The 26,771-nt window shown below is 47.4% G+C and overlaps 2 protein-coding genes across 16 annotated transcripts in view; both read left to right on the top strand.

Annotated features, from left to right (window-relative positions):
* The first annotated feature begins 1,184 nt into the window (after nt 1-1,184).
* Nucleotides 1,185-10,742, top strand: Pus1 (pseudouridine synthase 1). 3 transcript variants are annotated; one of them, XM_005085313.4, is made up of 6 exons: nt 1,185-1,281; nt 1,920-2,130; nt 5,228-5,365; nt 7,594-7,696; nt 9,309-10,000; nt 10,432-10,742. In XM_005085313.4, the coding sequence occupies exons 2-6, from the start codon at nt 1,930-1,932 to the stop codon at nt 10,477-10,479; spliced, it is 1,182 nt and encodes a 393-aa protein (XP_005085370.1). In that variant the 5' UTR covers nt 1,185-1,281; nt 1,920-1,929; the 3' UTR covers nt 10,480-10,742. The 3 variants fall into 3 exon arrangements, with proteins under 3 accessions (XP_005085370.1, XP_005085369.1, XP_040587397.1); XM_005085312.3 differs by lacking the exon at nt 1,185-1,281 and adding an exon at nt 1,288-1,600; XM_040731463.1 differs by lacking the exons at nt 1,185-1,281; nt 5,228-5,365 and adding an exon at nt 1,288-1,600.
* Nucleotides 10,743-14,692: 3,950 nt separating this feature from the next.
* Ep400 (E1A binding protein p400) overlaps nt 14,693-26,771 on the top strand; it is a 107,116-nt gene continuing 95,037 nt past the window's right edge. For 7 of the 13 annotated variants that reach the window (XR_005871093.1, XR_005871091.1, XR_005871094.1 and 4 more), the window contains exon 1: nt 14,694-14,841. The gene's annotated coding sequence lies outside the window, so the exon portion shown is untranslated. Of the gene's footprint in view, nt 14,842-15,060; nt 15,283-26,771 lie in introns of those variants that run through there. The other 6 variants (XR_005871090.1, XR_005871087.1, XR_005871096.1 and 3 more) reach the window with 4 other exon arrangements.

Below are 26,771 nucleotides of genomic sequence, written 5' to 3'. Positions count from 1 at the left end.
CCAAGTCAAAGAGAAGGAACCGGGGCCTATGCACCAGGGGCTGCTTGTTCAGTATCATGTTAGCTGTGTGTCAGTCCTTGGCAAAATTAGAAAAAAATGAGAGTGATGTGCATGTGAAGCTAGACGTGGAAATTCGTGCTTGTAATCCCAGCCTTGGGAGGCTGATGTAGGAGGGTTGCCAAGTTCGGGGACAGGACCTGGGTGGGCATGGGTGTGCTTACCTTAGTCCTTGCATACATACGTACATACATACATACATACTGTTCCCAAGACAGGGTTTCTCTGTGTAGACCTAGTCCTGGAACTCACTCTATAGACCAGGATGGCCTCGAACTCACAGAGATCCGCCTGCCTCTGCCTCCCCGAGTACTGAGATTAAAGGTGTGCGCCACCATTGCCTGGCTTATATAGTTGTCTGGCTGTCCTTCCTTCCCATCTACCTATCTACCTACCTATCTATCTATCTATCTATCTATCTATCTATCTATCTATCTATCCATCCATCTACCCATCCACCTACCTATCTATGTGAGTTGCAGGCTGGTCAGGGATACATAATATCAGACTGACCTTGAACTCACAGAGATCTGCCTGCCTCTGACTCCCAAGTGTTGGGATTAAAGGCATGCGCCCCCCCATCTATCTGTGTGAGTTCCAGGCTGATAAGACTCTCAAAGGAAAAGGAAATGGAACTGAATGTAGACACCTGGCTAGATACTATTTATGTGACCCAGGACCAGAACCTGTGCCCAGCTTCATCAGTAACATGGAGACAACATGATACCCGTGGATTCATGCCATTAAACACATCAGTGTCTGGCAACTGGAGCATTTTCTGGAAACGACAAATGCTGGCATGCTTGATGGTCGGCATACCGCAAAACCAGTGGTGAAAACTGCAAGAGCAGGTGTGATCTCTCAATCAACGCCAGGGTTGATACGTTGGGCGTTCACGCAAGGGCCCACTCCGAACCACTGAGATAGTGCTGGGGTTATCTGGGCTTTAACAGTTATTGCCTGGTGATTGGCTCCCTGGTGCATTCCTAACCTGCACATTTTAATGAAGCGGTTTCACTTTTCAAGACACAGCAGCGGCCAGCCTTTAGATTCTAGGGAGAGCCGCATCTAGGCTAGCTTTGATCCTGATTGGGAAGCCCCACCCACTGGGTCCACCCCACTAGGCGCGTCCCAGAAAGACTTTTTGTCCGCCTTCGGCCGCCTTCCAACGCTGGCCCGCTTCCGCCTTCGTCCACGTGGTCGGCTCCGGGGGTCCGCGGCGCCGTGAGTGGGGCTGGCGGGACATTCCTCGCTCCGCACACGCGCCGGCTGCGCCGTCTCTGGGGAGGCGGCGGGCTGGCGGGCGGAGGGCAGGGGATCTGGGGGTGACAGGTCAACCTAGGATCAGGAGCGCCACAGGGCCGGAGCTAAGAATTCAGGAAGACAGGGCAAGGGTGTCCAGGGGTGCAGAGTTCGTCAGGGATCCGTGAGGTCGAGGGTCGCTGCTCGCCACCCTGCCGCGCATGGGCTTCCCCCGCCTGTGGGCTGCATTGCTGAGAGCCTGGGGACGGTGGACGGCGTGCCCTGGTCCGCGCGTGCCCGGGTAAAGACCCCGCGACCGGCGCCTCTGCCCTGAGTTCCCACTGCTTGCCTGCCTGCCTCTGCATGCTTACCCGTGTCTTACCTCTGCCTCGTATTGCCCTGAGTTGTCTGCCTCTGGCCTGCTTGTGTCCAACTGAGCCTCTAACTCCACCCCCGAGTTGCCACTGTTTCCCCACCCCAGCTCTGCTCTTGTCATTGATGAGCCGAGCTGATCTGTCATTCTTCAGAGACCATTGAGGCTGGAAGAGCTGGGGCCTCCCATAAGCCTCTATTCTTGGTATCCTTTACCACCTTGGTCACTCATGCCTGTTTTTTTTCAGCCTGCCCCCTATGGCTGCAAACAAGGTGCCACCAGCGCTGGCCTCACACCAACCAGACCGGAAGGTCCGAGGTGGCTGGGTCTGGGAGGAGACGCAGCATCCTCCCAAGAGGATCAAGGGCGGCGAGGATGAAGAGGCTCCACGCAAACTGCCAAAGCGCAAAATTGTGCTGCTCATGGCCTACTCCGGCAAAGGCTACCACGGCATGCAGGTGAGGAGGGCTGCGCCCGGTCGGCACCTACCTGGGCCAGCTCCGGGTTCCCTGATGTTACGTAGAGCAAGGTTGTCCCAGGAAATAGTAAACACTGAGAGTCCTCCAGACTTGGGTGGTTGTCTTCCACTGTGGATAGGCCCGCTCTGTGGCCCATATACGTGACCTTGGGAGCTGTGAGTCCTAATCATTAGGATGGCATCTGCACAGAACTTCGTGACATGGGGCAGGTTTACTGATGCCAAGAGTGGAGACCAGAGAGCTGGCAGGCGCTACCTGTCTAGCATCCTGAGGAGCAGATGCACCCTGCTGAAGAGCACTAGGGGCCCTGGGGCAAGCTGGCACCTAGGCTCTCTGTCTCTAACCCGCCAAGTTAACCTTCTGAAAGGGGCGCTGACCAGTGTGGAAGAATCTTGTTCCTTGTTGTCACTTCTGCTGTTAACAGTGTTCCCATTTCTAATTTTTCTTTTTCTTCTTTTTATTTTATTTTTATTTTTTTTGTTTTTTTCGAGACAGGGCTTCTCTGTATTGTTTTGGAGGCTGTCCTGGAACTCCACTCTGTAGACCAGGCTGGTTTTGAACTCACAACACACAGAGAGATCTGCCTCCCGAGTGCTGGGATTAAAGGGTTTGGGCGTAATTTTTCTTTTTCTTCTTTTGTTTTACGAGATTTTTCTTTTTCTTTTTTTGTTTTGGAGGCTGTCAGTCCAGCCCGGCCTCGAACTCACAGAGATCCACCTGCCTCTGCCTCCCGAGTGCTGGAATTAAAGGCATTGGGCCACCAACACCCGGCCCCGGTGTAATTTTTCTTAAAACAATTTTTTTGTTTTGTTTTTCGAGACGGGGTTTCTCTGTGTAGCCCTCTGGCTGTCCTGAAACTTGCTCTGTAGACCAGGCTGGCCTAAAACTCAAAGGGATCCGCCTGCTTCTGTATCCAGAGCACTGGGAATAAATGTGCCACCACACACCAGGGGTTGAAACAAATTTTAACTTTTATTTTTATTTTGTGTCTCTGGGTGTTTTGCCTGCTTGTATGTCTGTGTGCCATGTGCATGCATTACCTATAGAGATTAGAAGAGGGTGTAAGATCCCCTGGGATTGGAGTGACAGGCAATTGTGAGCTGTCATCTGGGAGCTGAGAATCCAACCCAGTCCTCCAGAGCTCTTAACCACTGAGTCAACTGAGTCATCGCCAGACGGTGGTGGTGTACAACATTAATCCCAGCCAGGGCTATGCAGAAAGACCCTGTCTCAAAAAAAAGAAAAGAAAAGAAAAAGAGGACGGGTGGTGGCTGCGAATTCCTTTAATCCCAGCACTGGGGAGGGCAGAGGCAGGAGGATGTCTGTGACTCAAGTCCAGCCTGGTCTACAAAGTGAATTCCAGGACAGCCAAGGCTGTTCATAGAGAAACTGTCTTGAAAAACAAAAACAAAATAAAACCCACTAACAACAAAATACCTCAGTCTTGATCCACAGGATGGAATTCATTGCTGTGATGTGTTCAACCAAAACAGTGGCTTTCAGTCATGATAATAATTTTAAGAATGGATGACAAGCAGTGCCACAGTCATGTTCTGTTTTACTTTAAAAAACATAGACAAAGCCGGGCGTTGGTGGTACGTCTTTAATCCCAGCACTCAGGAGGCAGAGGCAGGCGGATCTCTGTGAGTTCGAGGCCAGCCTGGTCTACAAGAGCTAGTTCCAGGACAGCCTCCAAAGCCACAGAGAAACCCTGTCTTGAAAAACCAAAAAAAAAAAAAAAAATCATAGACTGACTGGTATGGTGACACATGGCCTGCCATCCAGGCATTCATGAAGTTGATGCAGGAGGCTTGCAAATTCAAAATAGTCTGGGCTTCAGAGTCAGACCTTCCCCTCTCCAGTTTAAGAAAGAAAGAAAAAAAAATATATATATATTATATATAGGCTTCACAGTGAAACTCATTTTGTGAGTGGATAGTAGTGGTGACTTAAGGCTACTTTGCTGCTTTTGATCTGTACAGACTGTGACATTGGTGAGAACACAGAGTGTTCACTACTCCTGGGGTGGCTCCTCTGCTTTTTGGAGGGCAGTTCTGATTATGGGAAGTTTTTGGTTTTTTTTGGTTTTTTGAGACAGGGTTTCTCTGTAGCTTTGGAGGCTGTCCTGGAACTCACTTTGTAGACCAGGCTGGCCTCGAAGTCACAGAGATCCGCCTGCCTCTGCCTCCCGAGTGCTGGGATTAAAGGCGTGCGCCACCAACGCCCGGCAAAGTTTTTGTTTTTTAAGATTTATTTATTATGTATATAGTGTTCTATCTGTATGTGTCTCTGCAGGCCAGGAGAGGGCACTGGATTTCACTACATATGATTGTGAACTACCATGTGGTTACTGGGAATTGAACTCAGGACCTCTGGAAGAGCAGCCAGTGTTCTTAACCTCTGAGCCGTATCTCCAGTCTGGAAAGTTTTTACTGTAGGCTGTCTGAAGAATTTTGTGCCTTCCCAGTAAGATCCTGTTTGCCTCAGTTTACCCATTAGGGAAATGACAAAGTTGCCTGGCTCACAGCACTGAGTGAGGGTTGTGGTCACTTTTTTTTTTTTTTTTTGGTTTTTTTGAGACAGGGTTTCTCTGTATTGTTTTGGAGGCTGTCCTGGAATTTGCTCTGTAGACCAGGCTGGTCTCTAACTCACAGATACCCGCCTGCCTCTGGCTCCCGAGTGCTGGGATTAAAGGCATGTGCCACCAAAGCCTGGCTTACAACCTTTTTATGTGATTTGGGAAGCGTCCCTGACTTTATGGTGCCTTTTGGGGTGAACTTCAGTGGCAATGAAGGCAGACCTTGGAAAGATGTTCTTACACACTTGGCTGAGGTGCTCATAGGCCTGTTTCCCTTGGGAAGGTTTTCTCTGCGAAGCATGGATCCATTCTTTTTTTGGGAACTGGTAGGATGTATCTGATGTGTCTGAGCTTGTATGGTCCCACACACCCTGGACCACGGTTAGCGCAGGCTGAGAGGTGTAGCATTGGAGCTGATTCCAGAAATGACGCTCAGCTTCCTGGCATGCATATATTCCCAAGAGCTCATGAAAACAGGATGTCCATTTTTTTCTTTAGAGGAATCTGGGGTCCTCTCAGTTCAGGACCATTGAAGATGATTTGGTATCTGCCCTAGTCCAGGCAGGTTGTATCCCTGAAAACCATGGCACAGACATGAGGAAGATGTCCTTTCAGCGATGTGCTCGCACAGACAAGGTATGTGCCCCATTTGCCTGCAGCTTTCACTTGTCCTGTCCCCTCAGGGTCCGCCTGTCAGAAGGGATCCTAGCCAGAGGCTATGCCTGATGAGGCATGATAGCAATTTTGATAATAGTGACATGGTTTGTGATCTGTTTTACTTAGAAAATACAAAATAACATAGGTTGACTGAGTTGGTGGTGCTTGTCTATCATGCTAGTATTTATTTGGGGGAAAGAACACTTTGTTTTGTTGTAGGGAGGGCCAGGAGCGTGGACTGCTAAGCTGGTGCTGGGTCCCAGATGGGCTGCATAAGACTCTGTCTTTACTGGCCTTTGCTATTTTGGACAGCTCTATCTCAGGCCAAAGGCAGCAAATGGTGGTACATCTTTGTCTTACAGCCATGTACAATAGCCCCCCCCCAAAGTGGATATGATTATTAGGGTGACTGCATTGTTTAGGTGGGTGGATTTTTTTTTTTTTTTTTTTTTTTTTTTTGCTTTTTCGAGACAGGGATTCTCTGTATTGTTTTTTGGACCATGTCCTGGAACTCGCTCGGTAGACCAGGCTGGTCTCGAACTCACAGAGATCCGCCTGCCTCTGCCTCCCGAGTGCTAGTGCTGGGATTAAAGGTGTGCACTACCACCGCCCGGCAGATGGGTGGATTTTTTTCCCCCCTTAATTTTGGTTTTGATTTTTTTTTTTAAATCTGAAACAACAAAAGAGATGATTATTGGGTTAGAGAGAAGATTTAGCATTTAAGAGCATTTACTGTTCTTCTAGAGGACTAGAATTTGGTTCCTACATCTGGTGGCTTATACCTCCCATAACTCCAGGGCAAAGACCAACACAGGCTGGTTTGGTTCTAAACAAGGCAGGTCTCATAGGCTGTCTTTGTGATTGGATGGTGATGGGATTTCAGTCTTCAAAAGAAACAAATTATGAACAGTTGCCTGCAGTGCAACAACTTATACCATTTATGCCATCTGCACAGCCAAGATGTGTTCATTGCAACATACAGTCTGTGAGCATCTACCAGTGGGACATGTCTTCCCCTCCCTATGTGGGTACTAGGACTTTTTATTATTGTTATTGTGTGTGAGTATGGGTGTGTACATGTGGAAGTCTGGACAACTTCTGAGTAGTCATTTCTAGCATGGGCTCACTCTGGGAATCAGGTAGTCAGACTTGCATAGCAATTGCTATCACTACTCAGCCATCTCTCCTGCCCAGGTGAGAGGTCTTGAACAACATTGTGTACCCATGTGATAAGCATATTGCCACAGTGGCTCATCCCACAGAAGAGGCTGAATGTAGCTATGGCCTAGCTTTTGTACTGCAAATCACAAGGTTAAATACTGCTGTCTCTGATTGGCTTGGAATCAATTCCTGGTTGATGGTGGCACTTGAGGGCATACCTTGATAGGCTGCATCACATTCCCAGGCCTGGGACATATAAACACATGGCTGGGCCTAGGTCTTTATGATTGGATTGACCTCCAGAGGAACCTGCTGTGTGTAGGTTGGGTTGGTAGGGCTTGAAAGCATTTATGTGTTCTATAACACAACCAGGCTATACATATACATATACATACACACACATATACATACATATATATGGTCCTAGAAGTTGTGAGGCTAAGGCAGAAGGATTTTTTTTCTTTTTGTTTTTTTGAGACAGGGTTTCTCTGTATTGTTTTGGAGGCTGTTCTGTAACTAGCTCTGTAGACCAGACTGTTCTCAAACTCAGAGAGATCTGCCTGCCTCTGTCTCCTGAGTGCTGGGATTAAAGGCATGGGCCACCAACGCCCGGCTGGTAGAAGGATTTCAAGTTCAGAGATAGCCTAGGCTACAGAGTTGAAGGCTTTATAGCAGGACTCTGTCTCAAAACAAACAAGAGAACTCTTGGTCTACTTATACACATTTGTCATCCCAGCAGAGGAGGAGGCATTGCGGGAAGACTGTTACAAGTTTGAGGTCAGCTTGGTGTACCTAGTGAGTTACAGGCCAGCTAGGATTACTTGGGGAGACCCATTCCCCAAAGCGTCCCCCAAACAAACAACAAGAACAAGCACAGTGAGAACAAGATGCTGCTATAACTGCTTGTCGCCTGTGCAGGACCAGAATGGGGTGCTGCTGGCTGAGCTGGAGTGTTGGCTGCTTCTGCCTCAGGACCAGGGTACAAGGGTTGTGCTGGAGGACAAGACCCCCTAACCCACCTCTCCTCTGCTCTGCTTTCTTTGCAGGGTGTTTCTGCAGCTGGGCAGGTAGTATCCCTAAAGGTGTGGCTAATTGATGACATTCTGGACAAGATCAACAGCCACCTTCCATCCAACATTCGGATTCTAGGTAAGCTTCCCTCCCTGTGCAAGCACCTGAGTGGCCCGCCTCATGTGGATAGAGGCTGTGCTTGCCCTGCCACTTCTGGCCAAGCCCTTTGGGAATGAAATGGAGAATCTTGCAGGTGCTCGGCAGGTGGTGGGGTGCTGTGAATGTTCATTGTTACTCCCTTAGGGTTAGCTAGTTGAGTGCACAGTTCCTTTCTCATGATGGTTGTGGCCATGTAGGCAGATGGTTAAAACAAGGCCAGCTGTGCTCTTTTATAATGGGATCGGCAAATGAACTTTTAGAATCTGGAGCCTTATGCTTGTTCCAACCCATATTTCTAGCCCCTTTTAAGTTTTTTTAAAATTGTTTATTTTATTTCACATGCATTGTTGTTTTGCCTGTGTGTATGTCTGTGTTAGGGTATCAGGTCCTCTAGAACTGTGAGATACAGAGAGCTGTAATCTGACATGTGGGTGCTAGGAAATGAACCCAAGTTCTCAGGAAAAACAGCCAGTGCTCTTAACCATTGAGCCATTTCTCCTGTCCCAACCCCCTTTAACTTCTTTAATTTTTTTTGTTTGTTTGTTTGTTTTTTTTGAGACAGAGTTTCTCTTTGTAACAGCCCCAGCTGTCCTGGAACTCTGTAGACCAGGCTGGTCTCAAAGTCACAAAGATCCACCTGCCTCTGTCTCCAAAGTGCTAAGATTAAAGGAGAGTACCACTACCTCCCAGCTTTGCTTTGTTTCTTGAAACAGAGTCTCAGTATGTAGCCTTGGCTATCCTGGAACTCACTATATAGACCAGGCCGGCCTCCACCTCCTGAGTGTGGGGGAAGGCATTTGCCATTGTGTTCAGCCCAGGCATTTTTTTTTTTAATGGTTAGAGAATTTCTTACGTGTTTTGATCAAAATCTACCCCCATTCCCTCCCTTCCAATTCTTGTCTCCTCTCCTCCCTAGTGCCTTTCCCTCCTACTTACCACTGCTTGTATGTGCATTGGTGTAGGACCATCTACTGGAGCACAGGTAACCTCTTAGGGGCTGTACACTGAAGAAAAACAACTTTCTTTGCAGCCGTAAGTTTGCCAAAGCTCCTCAGCTAGGGGTGAGAACCTCAGTTTTGCCCAATAGTTGGCATTTTCTTGCTATTGAAATCTCCTGCTGTACTGTAGAAAGACTTCGCTTTCTAGGGTCTAGCTGCCCCCTTCAGGTGGCTCATGACCCAAGGTCTGGTCAAAAGCTGCTGCAGAGCCGGCGGTGGTGGCGCACGCCTTTAATCCCAGCACTCGGGAGGCAGAGGCAGGCGGATCTCTGTGAGTTCGAGGCCAGGCTAAACCGACAGCCTCCAAAACAATACAGAGAAACCCTGTCTCGTAAAAACCAAAAAAAAAAAAAACAAAAAAATTCTGGTTTATAGCCTGGGCTTGGCATGTTTGCCAGCTCCAGTCCCAGCAGAACCTTAAGTTTTTGTCATCTGTGTTTATTTCAATCTGGGTTTCAGCACTGTGTGGATTCTGAGTTCAGAGTCAGAACTGGGTACCTGTCCTGGGCAAGTGGTGCCAGAATCATGCTGTCAGGATGTCCCACCCTGGAAGTGTTCCTACTCACCTGGGTTTCTTACGTGCTGCCCTGTAGGATTGAAGAGGGTCACGGGTGGCTTCAATTCCAAGAACAAGTGTGATGCCAGGACCTACTGCTACATGCTGCCCACCTTTGCCTTTGCCCACAAAGACCGGGATGTACAGGATGAGAGTTATCGCTTAAGTGCGGAGACCCTGCAGCAGGTCAACCGGCTTCTGGCCTGCTACAAGGGCACCCATAACTTCCACAACTTCACCTCACAGAAGGGGCCAAAAGAGCCCAGTGCACGGCGCTACATTCTGGAAATGTACTGTGAAGAGCCCTTTGTACGGGAGGGCCTGGAGTTTGCTGTGATCAAGGTGAAGGGCCAGAGCTTCATGATGCACCAGATCCGGAAGATGGTTGGCCTGGTGGTAGCCATTGTGAAGGGTTATGCCCCTGAGAGTGTGCTGGAACGCAGCTGGGGCGAGGAGAAGGTGGATGTGCCCAAGGCTCCGGGGCTTGGCCTAGTCCTGGAGAGGGTGCACTTTGAGAAGTACAATCAGCGTTTTGGTAGCGATGGGCTCCATGAACCCCTGGACTGGGCGCAGGAGGAAGGGAAGGTGGCTGCTTTCAAGGAGCAACACATCTATCCTACCATCGTCAGCACCGAGCGGGATGAGCGATCCATGGCCCAGTGGCTCAGCACTCTGCCTATCCACAACTTCAATGCCACTGCCCGTGGAGCAGCCGGCACAGGTGCCAAGGTGGGAGCCTGGTCTACAGGGTGCTCGTGTGTACATACTGGGGCTGGGTGGGCTGGGTAAACACTTGTCTTCAGCCCCAGTTGTAGAGAGTAAGCTGAGTCACAGGGAATCCCCAGTCACACAGCCCCTGGAGCAATGGGTTGTGTGGTCCCTGGACTACCTCCTGTTCCTGCCCCACTCTGTGACCTCTAGGCAAGGCTTGCTCATGGGCTGGCATTGGGCTGAAGCTGCTGAGTAGTCTGTCTGGTCACCATTAAAGGTGTAGGCTGCCTGTGCCTACCTGTTCAGTTGTAGTCGGTTTCTGTCCCTCTGGTGGCTTAGCTCAGGCACTTGGCACTATGCCCAGGATTCCATTGTTTCCCCCATGCCCCACACATGGCAGTGCCTACAAGTTGGGTCTCACAGTCCTTTTCTTGTCTCCCTTCCTACAGGTCCCCAGTTCCCTGGAGGGCAGCGAAGGGGACGGAGACACTGACTGAAACTACAGCTGCTGGCCACTGCTGTGAGGGTTGAGGCTGGAGTCTCTGCACTTGCCTGTCTCTCGGGACACGGAAGCCAAGAATTTTGGGACCAGCTTGTGGATGTAGCCTGGCTTCACAACCTCAGGATATTACATTTCTCATCCCAGGAATCAGTTGCCTCTTTCGGCCCATGCATTGTGTGTATACACCTTAGCATGAAAGGACACTTTTTTAAAAAAAGAAGTGATTTTTTTCCTATTAAATATGTTTTGCTTAGTGAATTATTCTTCCCGTTTCCGTGTCTGGCTGTGAGATGGCTGGGGACGCCGCTGTGTGAGGGGTCGCTGACGGGCACAAAGGGTCAGCGTGAGGGTGTGACTGACAGGCGGGCAGGCAGGCAGTAGATGTAGGTGGGTGCAGTGGTGTGTTCTGCATGTCCTGCTGCATGCCACCCACCTGTGCCTTTGCTCACTCACTGCTCAGCTGGGAGCTGCCTGAGGGTGCTCCCAACAGCTACCTGTACCCCCTGTCTTCCATCCTGGCCTGCTCTTTGTGTCCAGTCCCATTTTCTTTGAGGTGGCTACCTTGGTAATCTGAGCTCTTGGCTGTGACTTCATGCTACTTTGGAGAGACCTCAAGTGGGGTGCTCCCATGTCCTGGTGTTCTTTACCTCTTTTGGGTCTCCTTTTTAAAACTGCATGATTGTTCATGCCCTTCGGCAGGTGGCGGCTCCCACCTGAGCAGTGGAGCCGTGAAATGGAACTTTGGTTTTTTTCATTTTCTGGTCTTAGGACATTCCCCCTGTCCATTCTGTCCCTGAGACACCAACACAAATTTGGAAGCCTGACTTCCACCTGCCTGCACAGAGCTTGGGTTTGAAGCTTACCCCTCAATGCACACCCACTGTCACTAAACTACCTCAGCAATAGACCTGGAACGCCCCCTTCAGTCCAGTGTTATCCTCCCAGAACCTCCCTTGCCTTTTATGGGTGAGGCATACTCAAATTTCTAGCACATTCAGCCTTTAGGCCTGCACAGATGTCTTCATCCCACAACCTGAGTTTTTTAGTTTGTTTAGAATGGCAAGTAAGTACTTATAGTCCAGGGCCTGGTGAGAGGAGACGTCTTAACAGCTAAGAGCATTTTGCTTAAAGAGGATCTGGGTTTGATTTCCAGCATCTATATGGTGGTTCACAACTATATGCAACTTCGGATCCAACAGGCTGCAGGCAGGCAGGAAGGCAAAACATTTATACGCAAGATGTAAAATAGATAAGTCAAAAAAATTTTTTTTAATTTTATTTTTTTTTTAATTTTTTTTTTTTTTTGGTTTTACGAGACAGGTTTCTCTGTATTGTTTTGGAGGCTGTTGGTCCAGCCTGGCCTCGAACTCACAGAGATCCGCTTGCCTCTGCCTCCCGAGTGCTGGGATTGAAGGTGTGTGCCACCACCGCCCGGCTTAAATTTTATTTTAAGGGTTGGTGAGATGACTCAGTAGATACGAGTTCCTGCCACTCTTGCTGAGGACCCATGTTCAATTCCCAGGACCCCTACTGGGCAGTTTATATATGACTATACCTCTAGCTCCAGAGGGTTCAGTCCCCTCTTCTGGTCTCTGAGGGCACTGCATTCATGTGCACATACCCACACATAAGACACACATACACACACCTAATTAACAAATAAAATCTTGACAGTAAAGAATGGAAATCTCGCAGGGCGTTGGTGGCGCACGCCTTTAATCCCAGCACTCAGGAGGCAGAGGCAGGTGGATCTCTGTGAGTTTGAGGCCAGCCTGGTCTACAAAGTGAGTTCCAGGACAGCCTCCAAAGCTACAGAGAAACCCTGTCTCAAAAAAAAAAAAAAAAAAAAGAATGGAAATCTCAGGTCAGCAGTGGTGGCACACAACTTTAATCCCAGCACCCAGGAGAGAAAGGCAAGTAGATCTCTGGAAGTGAGGCCAGCCTGGTCTACAAAGCAAGTAGGACTGTCAGGACTGTTACACTGAGAAACCCTGTCTCAAAAAACAAACAAACCAACAAAAAACAACAAAATAAAATCTTTAATCCCAGCACTGAGGAGGCAGAAGGCAGATCTCTGTGAGTTTGAGGCCATTGTGGTCTACAGAGTGAATTCCAGAATAGCCAAGGTTGAACCTCTATCTGGAAAAAATGTGTGTGTACAGGTAAGCTCCCTGATGTGGGTGCTACGAACCTAACTCTGGTCTTCTGTTAGAGCAGTAGTGCCCAGTCCCTCTTGTTTTGTTTTTGTTTTTTTAAATTATTCTACTATTTACTTGTGTGTGTAAATGCCTTTGGAAGCCAGAAGAAAGTGCCAGATTTTCTGGAGCTAGTTACAAATGGTTGTGGACCACCTGATTGTGGGTTCTGGGAACTGAATTCAGGACCTTCTGAAGATCCCTAAATGCTCTTAAGAGCTAAACCATCTTTCCAGCTGCCCCAACTCCTTGTTGGGTTTTAAAAAGATAATTTATTATTTGACTGTTTCATGCAGGTTTATTTTGATCACATTCACCTTCCCTTTCCTTTATCTTGTACACCTTCCTCTGGACCCTTCTTCCTAACACATTTCCTTCCTGTTTTTGTGAGACAGAGTCTCGAGTATTCCAGGACACCCTTGAACATGCTTTGTGGATGAGGCTAGCCCTGAATCCCAGATCTTCTTCCTTCAGGCTCTTAAGTGCTGGTATTAACACTGCAGTGCTTTTCAACCTTCCTAACTGCAACCCTTTTATATAGTTCCTCATGTTGTGGTGACCCCCCCAACCATAAATTATTTTGTCCCTACTTTGTAACTAACTTGTTGCTGTTAGAAATCATAAATTAAACATTTGCTATACAAAATATCTTACATGTGACTCCAAAGGAGTCACCGGTTTGTGCCACCATGCTTGGCTAATTTTCTTTTTTAAAATGTGTTTTAGCTGGCAATGCTGGGTGGCTATGCTCTTTTAATCTTAGCAGCGGAGGCAGAGGCAGGAGGATCTCTGTGAGTTCGAGGCCAGACTGATCTGCAAAGCGAGTTCCAAGACAGCAGGATTGTTACATAGAGAAACCCTGTCCAAACAAACAAACAAACAAACAAACAAACAAACAAACAAACAAGTCTCACTCTCCAGTCCAGGTTGGCCCCAAACTTGCACAGCAATGAATCCTACCTCAGCCTTCGTCTCGGTTTTCACTTGCATTTCTCTGCTGCTTAATGATGACCCTGGATGTGTTTTCACACTTCTGCTCACCTCACCGCCTCCTCTCTGTGAAACCCAGCGATACTGGGGCTAGTCCCTTAGTCCCCAGGAAGACAACGCTACTACCCAGAGGACGCGATCAGGTCCGCCGAGCTTTTCCTAACTAGTCTTGGGCTCCCAGAATGGTGAGTCCCCGCCCTCCAGAATGCGTAACGGAGGGAAACATCAGGCTCCACCTCGTACTGACGAGGCCACGCCCGAGCTTGCCAGAACGTCCCCAAACTTTGAGGCTCCGCCTTGTACTGGTGACATCACGCCCCGAGCTTGCCTGAACTTCCCCTAGCGTTGAGGCTCCTCGTACTGACGGGGTCGCCCCTAGCGGCCACCTGCTGAGCCAACGGCTCTTCCCTGCTTCCGCGCTGACGCCCTCCGTATTGACCGAAACAGTCTTTTTTGCTTTTGTTTTGCTTTTCGAGACAGGGTTTCTCTGTGTAGCTTTGGAGCCCATCCTGGCACTCACTCTGTAGACCAGGCTGGCTTCGAACTCACAGAGATCCGTCTGCCTCTGCCTCTCGAGTGCTGGGATTAAAGGCGTGCGCCACCAATGCCGGGCGCGGACCGAAACAGTCTTTTTTTTTTTTTTTTTTTTTTTTGGTTTTTCGAGACAGGGTTTCTCTGTATTGTTTTGGAGGCTGTCCTGGAACTAGCTCTTGTCGACCAGGCTGGCTTCGAACTCACAGAGATCCGCCTGCCTCTGCCTCCCGAGTGCTGGGATTCGGGATTAAAGGCGTGCTCCACCAACGCCCGGCCGAAACAGTCTTAACTCGCTTCGCTCGCTGAGGCCTTTCAGAGGCGACTCTGAGGTAGCCCTCAGCGCTCTGGATCCCGCCCGGACCGCCCAACGCGCCGCCTATATGTAGCCCCGCCCCTTGCCTCCCCGCCCCTTGCCTCTGCCATCTGGAGCCGGCGACCTCGCGCGGCTGTGACCAGCGTTGCAGGACTTGTAGCCGTTAGTCCCTCGCCGCTTGCCGTAACCCCGGCGCTGCTGTTTCGTGCGCCCGTGGACCCGGATGCGCCGAGCGGCGGCGGCGGCGGCGCGCTCGGGCCTCCCGGCTGTCCTGACGAGCGGAGCGCGGTTCGAGGTGTAGGGTGACTGGAACGGCGACAGCGGGGTGAGAGGCCGGGTTGGTAGGCAGCTGGCGGCGGTGGCGTGCCGGGCGGGTCGCCTTCGGCGGTGCTGCCGCCCGCGTCGCGTCAGGCCCAGGCCGCGGCGGCGCTTTGTCGTGGGCGGGCGGGGCCGAGGGGCCGGGCGGCGCGGAGAGGGACCGGCGGCCGGGCTTGGCGCGTGGTCCGGCCTCGGGAAGGCCCTTCCCTCGTCTGCACTCCCGCGAGCCGCGTTCTCGGCAGGCGCGCGGCTGCCAGTTCGGAGCGGCCGGGAAGGCGGGGCTCTCAACGCCCCCGGCACCGTTGGTCGGCGGTGGGTGCGCGGCTTCCTTCTCGGCGTAGAGCTGGGAGCTGAGGTAGAGCGAGCGGCAAGGACGCCGGGCACCCGGGACCTCCCCGGGCCGGCGCCCCGAGGTGCACTGTCAGCTTCCGAGCCGCTGTCCCCGCAGGTCTGTCCCCAGGTCTAGCACCTGGGAGCCCCGCGACTTTGACGAATTGGGGGTTGCGCTCATCCCTGGCAGGATGTTTGCATTCTCTGTGTTTTGGGATTTTGACGTGTGAGAAAAACGGTTCTTGTTTTGTTTCGGGTTTTGTTTTTAAAGACAGGGTATCACCCCGGAGCCCGGGCTGGTCTTTTAACTTGCTGTTTAGACCAGGCTGGCCTTGATCTTACAAGAATCCGTGATTCTTGTACATTTTGCGTGTGTGTGGTATCTGTATAGTATGAATGGCCAGGAAAGGCAAACTACGTGTTAACTTTAAAATGTCTGTTCACTTATGTAGGTTTTTCTGAAACGAAGTCCGAGTCAGTCTGTGTGGAACTAAGTACCCCCAGCTGGCCTGTAGTTCGTAGTAATACAGCTGCCTCAGCCACCGTTCTGGGGTTAGGAGTCATTACACCTGGCTGTTTCATTTACTTGTTTTTCAGGTGAACCCTTACTTTGTGTCCCAGGATGGCCTGGGTTCAGGTTATCCTCTTACCTCAGTGTCCTTCCGTCCGTCCCCCACTTCCTCCCTCCCTCCCCTCCATCCCTCCCTCCCTCTTCCCTCTCCCTACCCCCCCCCCAGTTGTTTTCTGGCCACCTTATCCACACCTACAATAGTAATCTTTTCAGTTGACCCTGTCACGTCTCAGCTACCTTGTATACCGGGGTGGGAGAGAAATTTTGTGTGCTTCCTTTATTTTTCTCTGTAGCAATTTTTCTTGGGCTTTTGATCATCTTCCCTCTCATCTGATTAGGCTCCACCGTTTGTGAAGTCTTTGTTCTGGTTGTTCAAGAAACTTTTTGTTTATTTGTTTTTTGAGACAGGGTTTCTCTGTGATTTTTGCAGGCCATCCTGGAACTCACTCTGTAGACCAGGCTGTCCTGGAACTCACAGTCACAGAGATCCGCCTGCCTCTGCCTCCCGAGTGCTGGGATTAAAGGCGTGCGCCACCATTGCCCGACAGCTTTTATTTGTGTGTGTTCATGTGTTTGTCTCCTTGTGTGAGTAACTGCAGAGACAAGAGGTTGTCCGATCTACTGGTGGTTGTGAGCTACCCAACGTGGGTGCTGGAATTCAGACCCTGGTCCTCTGGAAGAGCAGCAGCATCCCTTTTTTATTTTAGGTGTATAGGTGTTTTGCTTTCTCTGTACCACTTGATTGCCTGATTCCAACAGAGGCCAGAGGAGGGAATCAGATACCTGGGAACTGAAGTTACAGAGGATAGTTAGTCACTGTGTGGGTGATGGGAATTGAACCTAGGTCTTCTGGAAGAGCAGCCAGTGTGCTCAACTGCTGAGCCCTCTCTAGCTCCTCCTGCTGATGAGTTTTTTGAGACTGTTAAAAAGAAACAGTGAAAGCACTGTCTTCTTTATTTTAATTTTTTATTATTTGGTCACTTAGCCATGGCTGGCCTTGAATACTTTGTAGATCTGTCTGGGCTTGAACTTGTGATACTCATGCTTCTGTCTTCTGAGTGCTTCCATTGCAGGCATGTGCCACCATACTTTGCTGAAAGCATCATTTTTCATACGTTTAATCTCTCTGTGAATGTATATGGTACTGGGGATCAAATTCAGGGTCTTGCTTATGCTAAGGAAGCACTTAACCATTGAGTTACATCCCTACCCCTTATGCTTCTGAAACATTTAGTGTTGTTTTTAACACCCTCTGCTTCTGGGATTTGATCCCATCTGGGTCCTGGCTCTCACTGAGTTGTCTTCATATAAGATAGAGACCAGTTAACCAGTACCAACGGCTAACTCCTCAAACCTGCTCTTTATGGACCAGTGGCTACTTAGTAGGACCATGTCTCAAGAAAATAAATAAAAGTAAAATTAGAGTTTAAACTGAGTTAAAATATCTCATTGGGGACATGTGAATTTAAATCATAGTTAGATGTAGTCTTATCCCAGTTAGTTAAAGTGGCAGTTAACAAAAAGACATAACATGTTGGTGAGGTTGTGGAAAAGGGAACTGTGGTATGTAGTTGGGGGGAATGTAAATTAATACTGCCAAAATGGACCCAGAATGTGAGAACCTCAATAACTAAAAAATGGGACTATTTATGACTCAGTAGTCCCACACCTGGGTATGTATCTAAATGAATTTGCAGTCAGCATACAGAAGAGACACCTGCACAGCCATGTTTCTTGTAGTACTGTTCATAACAGCCAAGATAGAGAATCAGTTCAGGTGCCTGTCTGGGAATGAGTAGGAAAGAATGTGATACACACACACACACACACACACACACACACACACACACACACACACACACACAGGGGTTCTGGGAATGAGTAGAAAAGAAAGTGTAGTTGGATGTTTTCTGTCCTGCCTGTTAGTTCCCATAGACACTTATTAAATAATCACTCAAAGGCTAATATTAAATACAATTGCTTGACCAATGGCTCAGGCATATCTCCGACTAGCTCTTACAATTAAATCAATCCATTTCTTTTTTTTTTTTTTTTTTTTTTTTTGGTTTTTCGAGACAGGGTTTCTCTGTGGCTTTGGAGGCTGTCCTGGAACTCACTTTGTAGACCAGGCTGGCCTCGAACTCACAGAGATCCGCCTGCCTCTGCCTCCCGAGTGCTGGGATTAAAGGCGTGCGCCACCACCGCCCGGCTAATCCATTTCTTTCTTAAAAAACTAATTGATTTAACTTTATTTTATGTGCATTGGTGTGAGGGTGTCAGATACCCTGGAACTGGAGTTACAGACACTTGTGAGCTGCCATGTGGGTGCTGGGTATTGAACCTACGTCCTTTGGAAGAACAGCCAGTCCTCTTAACCACTGAGCCATCTTTCCTGCCCAAATTAAACCATTTCTTTTTACTTTTTCTATTTTTTGGGGGGTGATGGGGGAGTTTGAGACAGGGTTTCTCTGTAGCTTTGGAGCCTGTCCTGGAACTCTCTGTAAATCAGGCTGGCCTCGAACTCACAGAGATCCACCTGCGTCTGCCTCCTGAGTGCTGGGATTAAAGGCGTGCACCACCACCGTCTGGCAAATAAACCCATTTCTAATACTTTGTATTTTACCACTAAGCTTGTGGCTTGTTACCTCACATCTTGCTTCTCTGGTGGCTACGTGGCATCTTCCTGATTCTGCCTTCTTTTATTCTTCTCTGTTTAGATTTTCCTCCTGGAAGCTATATTCTGCTTGGCTATTGGTCAGGCCAGCTTTATTTTCAACCAATAAAAGAAACACATATTTGCAGCATACAGAAGAATATCCCAAATCAAGAATGTGATGTATAGCTGGGTGTTGGTGGCGCACACCTTTAATCCCAGCACTCGGGAGGCAGAGGCAGGTGGATCTCTGTGAGTTCGAGACCAAGCCTGGTCTATTGAGCGAGTTCCAGGACAGGCTTCAAAACAATACAGAGAGACCCTGTCTCGAAAAAAACCAAAACCAAAACCAAACCAAGCAAAAAAACATTAGCTGGTCTTTCAGAGGTCCTGAGTTGAATTCCCAGCAACCATAGGTGGCTCACAACCATCTGTAATGAGATCTGATGCCCTCTTCTGGCTTACAGGGACACATGCAGACAAAACACTATATACATAATAAATAAATTTTAAAAATGTGATGTATATACACAATGGAGGATTCTGAGAATAAGTGGGGAAGAATGTGATATGTACACATTATACACATTGTGCACAGTGGAGGACTGGGTTCTAAAGAGAATGAAGTCACATCATTTACCACACATTTTATGGAATTAGAGACATTATGTAAAGTGAAACAAGCCAACATACAGTACACTGGTTACTTTTGTGGTTGCTGTGAGAAAATATCTGAGAGAAGTAACTTGAGAAGAAAATTTTATCTCGATTCACAGTTTAGAAGATACAGTCATGGTGACTGTGAGGGCTTGGTCTCTGATGGTTGGAGCACATGGTATACATAGTTCACATCTCAGTGCATTAGGTACAAAGCTTGGGCTGTAATTAGAAGTGGAGATACCACCTTCAAGCCCGACTCCAGCAACCTACTGCTAGCTAAGTCATACTTCCTGAAGATCCTATAACAGTGCCACCAGTTGGAGATGAAATATTCATCAAACATATGAGGGTGGAGGATATTTTAATAAACAGTAATATTCTGCCATTGTTCCCCAAAGACTTAGGACATTTCATAGTGCAGGATGTATTCACTCTGACTGTACAAGCCCATGGTCTTAACCATCTCAATACTGTTCAGAGTTCAAAGAGTATTTTGAGACTTAAGGCAAGGTCATAGCTGTGAACCCTTGTTAAAAACAAAACAAAAAATGATTAAGTACGCCAGCCGATGGTGGCGCACGCCTTTAATCCCAGCACTCGGGAGGCAGAGGCAGGTGGATCTCTGTGAGTTCGAGACCAGTCTGGACTACCAAGAGAGTTCCAGGACAGCCTCCAAAGCCACAGAGAAACCCTGTCTGGAAAAACCAAAAAAAAAAAAAAAAAAAAAAACAAAAAAACAAAAAAAACCCCAAAACCCAAAAAAACAAAATGATTAAGTACTTTCCCAATATACACTGAGTAAACATTGCTATTCTAAAATGGAAGAATGTGAGATAGCAAAGAAAGACCAGACTAAAGCAAGTCTGAAGCCCAGCAGAGCAAATACCAAACCTGTAACTTCGTATCCAGCATCTGGGACTCGTGGTATCATGTGATTCAACAGCCTTGGTCAGCCTTATGTATTCTATGGATTCTTTCTTGAGACAGCTCCTTTTGGTGCCTGCTATTTTCCTTGGAAAATGCTCCATATTCTGGGCATCTCCAACATCCTGGAATTGCTTTTTCAGCTTAGGCTTCACCTTCAGTTCTTAACCCCAAACCTATCCCGTGTGTTATACACATTGCTTTTTCTTTTCTGCTTCCCCCCTGGAACCTTGGATTAAACTTCTGTGACTCTTTAGCTTTTTTTTTTTTTTTTTAACCCCCTGGTTTCAAGACAGGGTTTCTCTGTGTAGCCCTGGCCATCTCAGAACTCACTCTGTAGACAAGGCTGGCTTCGAACTCAGAGATCTACCTGCTTCTGCCTCCCAAGTGCTAGGATTAAAGGCATGCACCACCACTGCCTAACTGACCCTTAACACTCTTTTACCTTATTTCTGCATGCCTACAAAATTTGCAGGGTCTTAGCCCAAGCTCATAAGGCTGAGCTGGGTCCAAGGAAGGGTAAGTGCACTGAGAGCCGGTTCCCTGGCCTCTCAGGATCCAGGAGACAATCAGATGCAGCTGGGAGTCTAGTCAAGCAGGAACTCATTTATTGTCCCACAGCAAGCATTTTTTTAAAGCAAAAAACTGCAGAGCAGGACAACAGCTAGCCAGTGGTTTTAAAGATCAGCCTATCATGCGCCTAGGTGCCCTATGCTTTACGTAGTGAACACAGCCAGTGATCTCATGTGGTTCGATCTTGGCGACCAATCACCTTTTTTTTTGTAAACATCTCAGGACTCACCCTCCTGACTTCCCCTCTGCACAGTCTTTAACTGGCTCGTGTGCCATTGACAAAACTAACAGTGCACAGGAGGATTGTGAGTTCAAGGCCTTTCTGAGATACATAGGTCAGCCTGGGCTACATAATTAGACTGTCTCCTAAAAACAAAACGCTGAGTCAAAATTCGAAATACAAAGCTGGGTGATAGTGACTTACTCCTTCAATTATAGCACTAGGGAGGCAGGCAGGTGGATCTCTGAATTCATGACCAGCCTGGTGTACAGAGTGAGTACAGGACAGCCAGGACAGAAACTCTATCTCCAAAAGCAAAACAAGATAAAACAACACCAAAAAAGAAAAGAAACACAGGCAGTTTTGCTGTTGGTGGTCCCTGCTGTCTGTTGGGGTATCTATACTTTATTTTGCGAGGCACTTTATTTTTCATTTAAAAATGTTTTGTGGCTGGGCGTTGGTGGCGCACGCCTTTAATCCCAGCACTCGGGAGGCAGAGGCAGGCGGATCTCTGTGAGTTCGAGGCCAGCCTGGTCTACAAGAGCTAGTTCCAGGACAGCCTCCAAAGCCACAGAGAAACCCTGTCTCGAAAAACCAAAAAAAAAAAAAAATTAAAATAAAAAATAAAAAATTGTGGACTCTGGGGATCTGACCTCAGTTTTGTGTTATATTTCCCTTTTTTTTTTTTTTTTTTGGTTTTACGAGACAGGGTTTCTCTGTTTTGGAGGCTGTCGGTCCAGCCTGGCCTCGAACTCACAGAGATCCGCCTGCCTCTGCCTCCCGAGTGCTGGGATTAAAGGCGTGTGCCACCACCGCCCGGCTTATATTTCCCATTTTTTAATATGTTCTCCATCTACAACTTGAACATTGTTTTTGTTTGCGTTTTACCTTTTTGGTATTATGTGATAATTATTATTTTTTAAATTACATTTAAAAATTTAATGTCCGTGTGTATGTTATGTGTCAAAGTAACTTTTGGGAGTTAGTTCTCTCCTTTTGCTATGTGGGTCCTGTTTGTTGAACTCAGGTTGTCAAGCTGATAGATTTGCTTACCTGGTAAATAATCTTGTGGGCTAATTTTTTTTAAAAGACTTATTTTTATTTTATTTGTATGGATGTTTTGTCTGCATGTATGTTTATATGCCATGTGCATGCTGGAGGAGGCCAGAAGAGGACACCAGAGTTCGTGGAACTGGAGTTACACATGGTTGTGAGCCACTATATGGATTCTGGGAATCGAATCTTGGTCCTCTGGAGGAACAGCCACTGCCCTTAAAACCATTAAGCCATATCTTGAAGCCTGTGGGTCAGATTTTTAAGCAGAAATGTTAAATTAATAGGTCAGTTTTCTTAAGACAAATTCTAGAAATAAGACTCACTTCCAAGCCCTTTCCACTTTGACACTGCCCTGTAAATTCACTCCCATGGGGGCGTTTTGTGGGTTAAGGACCATCTGAGATCTTCTGTCCTCCCACTTTACTTCACAGACCCCTTTCAGCACTATGTGTAGTTGTCTGCCACTTGCGTGGTTTAGGGCTTGCTGCAGGCTTGTTTTAGTTTATCTTGCTTTTGTAAGTGGTAAGTTGTTAAGCAGATGTTCAATTTTCTCTTTAGTGGCTCTGTTGTCTTTCATAAGTATATTTTGTAGTGCTGGTCATAGCCCTTTGTAGTAGTATACTCAGATGTCCTTTCTGAGATGCACTGTTTCCAGGGCCTTGTGCATGATAGGCAAGTGCTGCTGTTACCCAGCTGTATCTTTGAGACCCTACTTTTGATTTTTTAACACTTTCTTACTTATCTTCTAACCTCTACTTTTGAGTTTTTAACGTTTTTATTGTTTACTTAGTTGTTTTTATTTGTTTTTTTTTTTGAGACGGAGTCTCTCTGTGTAGCCTTAACTATCCTAGAACTCACTCTGTAGACCAGGCTAGCCTTAAACTCACAGAGATTTGCCTGCCTCTGCCTCCTGAGTGTTGGGATTAAAGGCATGCACCACCACCAACTATCCTTATTTATTTTTGAGAAGGGTCTCATCATATATGTGTGGATGGCTTGAAACTTGCTCTGTAGACCAGGCTGGCCATGAATTTACAGAGATCCACCTGCCTTTGCCTGTTGAGTGTTGGGATTAAAGGTGTGTACCTCTATTCCTGGTATTTAACATTTTAAAATTGTATAGGGGTGTGTGTGTGTGTGTGTGTGTGTGTGTGTGTGTGTGTGTTGTTGTTGTTGTTGTTGTTGTGTGTGTTGTTGTTGTTGTTGTTGTTGTTGATGATGATGATGATGATGATGATGGAAGTTTCTGTCCCTCTGGTCCTGCAGTCATTCAGTCCCAAATAAACACACAGAGGCTTATATTAATTATAAACTATTTAGCCAATGGTTCAGGCTTCTTGTTGGCTAGCTCTCTCTTAATTATTAACCCATTTATATTAATCTGTGTATCTCCACATGGTCTTGGCTTACCAGTGAAGTCCAGGTCTCTTTCTTCCTTGGCAGCTACATGGCATCTCACTGGCAACTCACTCTCTGCCACTCTTCCCAGCATTCTTCTTGTCTGGTAGCCCTGTCTATACTTCCTGCCTGGCTACATCCTGCTTGTCCATTGGTCAAAACAGCTTTATTCATCAACCAATAAGAGAAACATATTCACGACATACAGGACATCATTCCCCATCAGTGTGTGGTGTGTATGATGTGTGCTCTCTTTTGTATATGTGCATGTTTGAATGTGGATGCTATGTGGTGGTCAGAAGACAATATCTAGTGTTCATTTTTGCCTTCCACTTTGTTTGAGATAGGGTGTCTTCAAACCTATATATACCAGGTTAGGTGGCTAGTGGCCTTCTGGGCATTTTCCTGTCTCTTGTTTCCCGTTTCAGTGTAGGAGCCTAGGGATTACAGACATGCTCTACTGTGTCCTGGTTTTACATAGGTCCTGAGAATTGACAGTCAGGTCCTCTTACTTGTGCAGCAAACACTTTTAACAACTAAACTATCTCCCTAGCCTGCAATCCTCTCAAATCCTGCTATTGCTCCAGCTAAAACTTTATTACTTAGGGGATTACGATTACAAAATTGAATTACCTTCAGGGATTAATACATTTTTTAGATTTCTGTTTTATGTCTTTTACATTTAATGTAAAACTGAGTGTTAGCTGATAAAAATGCTTAATTATTTGATACATGCTTTTTGATGAGTTTGTGTTGACCTTTCTCATTGTGTCATTATAACTTTTTATTCCTGTCTCTTTCTCTGGTTTTGTGTCTTGTTTTATTTGATATTGTTTCTGAAGCTAGGGCACCGTCTCTTTGTAGCTGCCTTGAATTCATAGCCCCTTTGCCCTGAACTCTGGATAGTGGTGGGATCATGGCCACTATGTCCAGATTATGAATTCCTGTAAGTGGAGGAACTTTCTGCTCCTCTGTTTTGTTACCTTGACATTCTGGGATTTTGTTTTGTTCTTTTATTTTTATTTTTTATTTTTTTGAGACAGGGTTTCTCTGTATTGCTTTGGAGGTCCTGGAATCACTTTGTAGACCAGGCTGGCCTTGAACTCACAGAGATCCACTTGCCTCTGCCCCCTGAGTGCTGGGATTATAAGGTAAGCGCCACCAACACTTTTGTTTTGATCTTTTTTGCTTTTCTTTATTTTTGTTTTATGTGCATTGGTGGTTTGCTGTGGTTGTTGGCTTCCCTGGTACTGGAGTTACAGACAGTTGTGAGCTGCCATGTGGGTGCTGGATATTGAACCCTGGTCGTCTGGAAGAGCAGTCAGTGTTCTTAACCGCTGAGCCATCTGTCCAGCCCTGTTTGTTTGTTTGTTCGTTTTACAAGACAGTGTTTCTTTATGTAGCCCTGGTTGTACTGGAACTGGCTCCATAGATCAGGCTGTCCCCAATTCATTGGAGATCTGTAGTTGGAGTTTTCCTGTGCTGGCAGCCACTCTCAAATAATAGCTCAGAAACCTAATATTAACCGTAAGTGCTTGGTCTATAGCTCAGGCTTATTACTATCTCTTACAAGTTAAATTCTATTAATCTATGTATTGCCGTTTGGCTCATGGCTTTACATGTCCTCCCGCATGTCTTCCTCCCTCTGTGTCTCTTGGTGACTCCACTGACTCTGCTCTTCTTCCTTCTAGCATTCTTAGTTTGGTTGTCCTGCCTATACTTCCTGCCCAGCTACTGACCAGTCAATTAGTTACTAACTGATGAGAGTAATACATATTCACAGTGTGCAGAAGAATTATTCCACAGCAGATATCTGCCTACTTCTGCCTTCTAAGTGCTGGGGTTAAAGGAATGGGTTACCACCACCCAGCTGACTTTCTAGGGTTTTTCTAGGAAGATCATCCTTATATACTTTGTATATATATTTGCTTTTGTACCCCCATAATACTTGTCCAAAAAATCATAAACCCTTACTAGCTTTCTGTTACTCTGAAACAAATTAACTGAAAAGTGGAAAGTTTGATTTTTGGCTCATGTTTCAGGTACAGTTCATGGTTCATGAGTCCATTGTTTTTGGGTGGTGGTGAAGCAGAGCAGAGCAGCAGGGAGGGTGTGCAGAAACAAACTGCTCATTTCTTTGGCTATCAGGAACAGATGAATAAGGCAAGAAGGGACTTGGGATAAGACATTCTCTTGTATCTTTAGTCCCAACACTCAAGAGGCAAAGTTCTAGAATAGCCAGGGCTATACAGGGAAACCTCGTCTTGGAGGAAAAGGGAGACATATCCTCAAACCACACTCTCGGTGACCTACTTCCTCTATTTAGGTCCCATCTTTGGGTTTCCACTAGCTCTTAACTGTGCCACCAGCTGGGGACTAAGTCCTTCTTAGTACATGACCTTTGGAGAACTTTTCATAGTCAAACAGTTGCAGTTATCATAGCTTGTTTTGAAAGTACATTGTGGCTCGAAGCTCCCCCTGTATATTCATAAGTGATTCATATTCTCATTCTCACTTCATTTCTTTTCCTTCTCTTTTCCCCCCATTTTTTTGTTTTTCAAGACAGGATTGCAATATAATATACTTTTTTGTTGGAACCACTAGCCCACAAATAACAATATGGAGAGTTATTATGAAAGCTTGGCCTTTAGTTTAGGATTGTTTCAACTAGCTTTTATAACTTAAATTAACCCATGTTTTTAATCTACTTTTTGCCACATGGCATTACCTCTCTTCCATCTAGCACCTCCTGTCTCCTTTCCATATTTGGCTGGTGACTCCTGGGTGCCTAGATTCCTCTTTCTCTTTCTCTCCCTGAAGATTCTGCCTATACTGCCTGCCTAGCTATTGGTCGTTGAGCTTTTTATTGCACCAATCACAGCAATACACCTTCACACTGTATACAAAAATGTCTCAACACAGGGGTTTTCCGTGTAGCCCTGGCTATCTTGGAACTTAGTCTACAGACTAGATGGGCCTGAATTTAGAGATTTTCCTGCCTCTGCCTCTGCCTCTGCCTCTGCCTCTGCCTCTGCCTCTGCCTCTGCCTCTGCCTCTGCCTCTGCCTCTGCCTCTGCCTCTGCCTCTGCCTCTGCCTCTGCCTCTGCCTCTGCCTCTGCCTCTGCCTCTGCCTCTGCCTCTGCCTCTGCCTCTGCCTCTGCCTCTGCCTCTGCCTCTGCCTCTGCCTCTGCCTCTGCCTCTGCCTCTGCCTCTGCCTCTGCCTCTGCCTCTGCCTCTGCCTCTGCCTCTGCCTCTGCCTCTGCCTCTGCCTCTGCCTCTGCCTCTGCCTCTGCCTCTGCCTCTGCCTCTGCCTCTGCCTCTGCCTCTGCCTCTGCCTCTGCCTCTGCCTCTGCCTCTGCCTCTGCCTCTGCCTCTGCCTCTGCCTCTGCCTCTGCCTCTGCCTCTGCCTCTGCCTCTGCCTCTGCCTCTGCCTCTGCCTCTGCCTCTGCCTCTGCCTCTGCCTCTGCCTCTGCCTCTGCCTCTGCCTCTGCCTCTGCCTCTGCCTCTGCCTCTGCCTCTGCCTCTGCCTCTGCCTCTGCCTCTGCCTCTGCC

This window comes from Mesocricetus auratus, unplaced genomic scaffold (genome assembly GCF_017639785.1).
Source record: "Mesocricetus auratus isolate SY011 unplaced genomic scaffold, BCM_Maur_2.0 Super-Scaffold_100025, whole genome shotgun sequence".
NCBI classification, from domain to species: domain Eukaryota; kingdom Metazoa; phylum Chordata; class Mammalia; order Rodentia; family Cricetidae; genus Mesocricetus; species Mesocricetus auratus.
This window is presented reverse-complemented; position numbering and strand designations above follow the sequence as displayed.